The 3,806-nt window shown below is 44.5% G+C and overlaps 1 protein-coding gene across 1 annotated transcript; it reads left to right on the top strand.

The window, feature by feature from the left end:
- Nucleotides 1-703: 703 nt before the first annotated feature.
- foxc1a (forkhead box C1a) lies at nucleotides 704-2,769 on the top strand. The gene has a single exon (XM_042497939.1). It carries the CDS (start codon nucleotides 898-900, stop codon nucleotides 2,308-2,310), a length of 1,413 nt encoding a protein of 470 aa, XP_042353873.1. The 5' UTR covers nucleotides 704-897; the 3' UTR covers nucleotides 2,311-2,769.
- The last annotated feature ends 1,037 nt before the right edge of the window (nucleotides 2,770-3,806 follow it).

Here is a 3,806-nt window from a genome sequence, read left to right as displayed (position 1 = left end):
GAATAAACTCTCACACCTCTGGAGCACAAACTGTCTTTTAATTCCCGTTGTAATGAGATCTCACTTTAACCGCCCACTGCTAACGACGCTGTTGCCTGCTTTGATCCTCCAGTGATCAGCTGCTGGTGTTGAAACTTTTCACTAATAAAATGCACTTTTAAAGACTTTTAAACTGGATGCCGTTTGGTTTGTTGGCGCTGTCTGTCTCAATTTAAAAAAAGGGCGTAATGTGAGCCACAAGAGGGCAAATAAATCCACTTCGTGCAGTGCGTAAAATTGTGATTTTACGCTCGAAAAATTCAAATGAATGTAAAAAAAAAATATACTAATTAATTTAATACAATAATATACAGATTAATGTAAACGTATTACACATTTAAATTCAAAACACAGCTCATTTGTGTCTGATTTCTACAGGTCTGATAGAGGGCATATTTTTGTAACCAAGTGTGCGCCAATACGCACTCCATGATCTGATTGTGCACATGTGCGTCTCTCTGTCACGTCTGAAGTCTTGGCTCGAGTGGGCTGGGAGTTACCGACACCTCCTCTCGTTTTTCTAAAAAGCTCCGAGTGTGGCCGCGAGCTTTCTTTGCTCTCTCTGCACGGCCTCACTTCCCATTGGACGCCTCGCGCACTCTTCGGGGAGGAGCTCCTCTGGCAGCAAAAAGGAGGAAAGAATTTAACTGCGCAAAAAGTCCTGCGTGGTGACGGATGTCCAAAGTTCAGAACTTTTTCAATGTGCGTTTCGTAGAGACACAGAGATGGGGACGGCTTAAGCTGAGGTCCAGCAGAGACTTTTCTTTTTCTTTTCGAGTGAGCTGTGAGGAGCTGTGATTTGAGAAGAGGAGCTCTCCGCCTGCGTTATTTTGGAGTTTTTTGGATCAAAGTGCAGACATGCAGGCTCGCTACTCCGTCTCCAGCCCCAACTCGCTGGGCGTCGTGCCGTACATCAGCAGCGACCCCAGCTACTACCGGGCCGCTGCCGGTGGGGGATACACGGGGATGCCCGCACCTATGAACATGTACTCTCACGCGGCTCATGACCAATACCCAGCCAGCATGGCCCGTGCGTATGGACCGTACACTCCCCAACCTCAGCCCAAGGATATGGTCAAACCTCCCTATAGCTACATCGCGCTCATCACCATGGCTATCCAAAACTCGCCTGACAAGAAGGTGACCCTGAATGGGATTTACCAGTTTATTATGGAGAGGTTTCCATTTTACCGAGACAACAAGCAGGGCTGGCAGAACAGCATCAGGCACAATTTGTCGCTCAATGAGTGTTTTGTCAAGGTGCCCCGTGATGATAAAAAACCGGGTAAAGGCAGCTACTGGACTCTGGACCCGGACTCTTACAACATGTTCGAAAACGGGAGCTTCTTGAGGAGGAGGAGACGGTTCAAAAAGAAAGACGCGATGAAAGAGAAAGAAGAGCGGCTGCAGAAGGATGTGCCGCCGAGGCAGCCAGGCCGGGAGCAGGAGCAGCCGGTGCAGGGCTCCAAACCTGTGAGGATCCAGGATATTAAGACTGAAAACGGGGCAGTCACGCCACCGCAGGCTGACTCGCCATCTTTGAACACCGTGCCCAAAATCGAGAGCCCGGACAGCAGCAGCATGTCCAGCGGGAGCCCTCACAGCATCCCCTCTAACCGCTCCATCGGCATGGACAGCTCCGAGCACCACCAGCACCACAGCCAGGCCTCGACGCAAGGTTTCAGCGTGGACAACATCATGACCTCCCTCAGGGGGTCTCCACAAGGCGCCACAGAGCTCACTTCCACCCTCACTGCATCCACCAGGACAGGTATAACACCGTCTTTGTCCTTAAACTATTCTCCAAATCAGACATCTGTGTATAGCTCAGCGTGTAACCAGAACTCCACTACCTCCAACGCAACCTATCATTGTAACATGCAAGCCATGAGCTTGTACGCCGGGGACAGGTCGAGCCACTTGGCACCGAGCACCACCGTGGACGAAACGTTGCCAGATTACTCAGTCACTACCACCTCGTCCTCCATGAGCCACGCTAATCTAAACTCTGCGCAGGAGGGCCACCATGCCCACCAAGGGAGGCTGACCTCATGGTACCTCAACCAGGCCGGAGACCTGGGCCATCTGGGCACAGCATACCCGGCGCAGCAGCAGAACTTCCACTCAGTCCGAGAGATGTTTGAATCCCAAAGAATTGGCTTGAATAATTCACCGGTGAATGGGAATAACAGCTGTCAGATGTCATTCCCACCGAGCCAACCCATCTATCGCACTTCGGGAGCTTTCGTGTATGACTGCAGCAAGTTCTGACCAAAAGAAAAATAGGCTGAATATTTCCCTCACGGTGTTTGAACTCTTCCAGTATTTTTTTTTCTTCCTCTCTCACCTGCCCTACACCACATGGACTAATATGAAAAACAAAAAACAGACTTTCTAAAGAACAGTGTTACTGCAAATAACACGTAAGTCTCTCTTTGCTTTTGTGGCTTTATGTGATATGTTATGTCAGTTTTCATGGACGTGTAAATTGCATATAGTAATTTATTTCTAAAAAAAAATAATGTAGCCGGATATTATGGACCAAACACCAAAAAAGTGTTTCTAAATTGAATTGCCTTAATTGTCCAAAAAACAATTGTTCCAATATAAAAGTAAGAAAAAGGAACGTGTATATCGCCGTACTATTTCAAAGATTCTTCCTTTGTTGAAAAGTATTCTGAAGGATTTGTTTTGTTTGTTTAATAAATTTGTCATTTTATGTGAGTTAAAGTTACGCCTCGTTTCTTACAGACTTGAATATAGACTTACGTTACACTCAGTCTGGCCCGTGTTAGTTTTGTGAGGGAGCTAAAGAGGCCTTGTTATGATCTGACCCTTTGAGATTTTATTTCTGAAATGCTGTGCGTTTGGACTGTAATCTGCTGCACAGATCCACATCTTAAATATTTTTACTCGCACCAGAAAAAATACTCTTATTTGCTTATAATAATGCCCAAAACAAAAACATATATTTTGCTTCACGTCTTCGCAGATGAAAAAAAAATCTTTATAGAAAAATATTGATGCAAAAAGAAAATTTGCATCCGCACGTCCAAAACAGAAAGCGCCGGTTGTTGATGTGTTTATCTCCAAGCTTTTTAATACCCATATCTCACCTACTGTTTATATTTTTATTGTCACACTATACATGCTTCAGGCTTTATACGAGATGGTTGAGATGATGTTGACCTGAGAGGCCCACAGACCTGGGATCCAGCCTGCACACAGCACAACTTTGTTTTGGATTGCGTTGTGTGTTTACTGGCGCATACCAGTGCTTACTTAATATCATACCACACATGCCAAAGATAGTCCCGTTGTCACTTCAGTTTTGATGTTTGAATTCTCACCAGTCTGACAGGACGCTGACGCGAATGGAGACATCCATGACCGTCACTTTTTATCACACGTGACGTATCCATTTTTTTCCAGAGTATGTGGATATTTAATTGTAAAAAATAGTATTTATGTGGAGGTATGTACTCGAAATGTCAGATTAATGTTTTATTGTAATTTTAGTTGGCAGTTTTTTTCCCCTCAAAAAGTTTCCCTCAGCGACATTAATGAATGGGAATCAATCTCTTTTAACTGCGTTCAATGGGAACTCATAAATTACATTATTTTGGGCATTCGTTTATTACGTATATTAATGGAAATTGTGTAGGCTAATTTAAATATAATTCACGTCTATCGTCCTTCATTCCCAACAGACAGCCAAGGCAGCTTTAAAAAACTATATAATTTATTTTATTTGATCTTATTTAATT

This window comes from Plectropomus leopardus, chromosome 12 (genome assembly GCF_008729295.1).
Source record: "Plectropomus leopardus isolate mb chromosome 12, YSFRI_Pleo_2.0, whole genome shotgun sequence".
NCBI classification, from domain to species: domain Eukaryota; kingdom Metazoa; phylum Chordata; class Actinopteri; order Perciformes; family Serranidae; genus Plectropomus; species Plectropomus leopardus.
This window is presented reverse-complemented; position numbering and strand designations above follow the sequence as displayed.

Bases quoted from the DNA above. Each gene is read 5' to 3' on its own strand.
- foxc1a (XM_042497939.1), top strand. From the start codon at position 898: ATGCAGGCTCGCTACTCCGTCTCCAGCCCCAACTCGCTGGGCGTCGTG.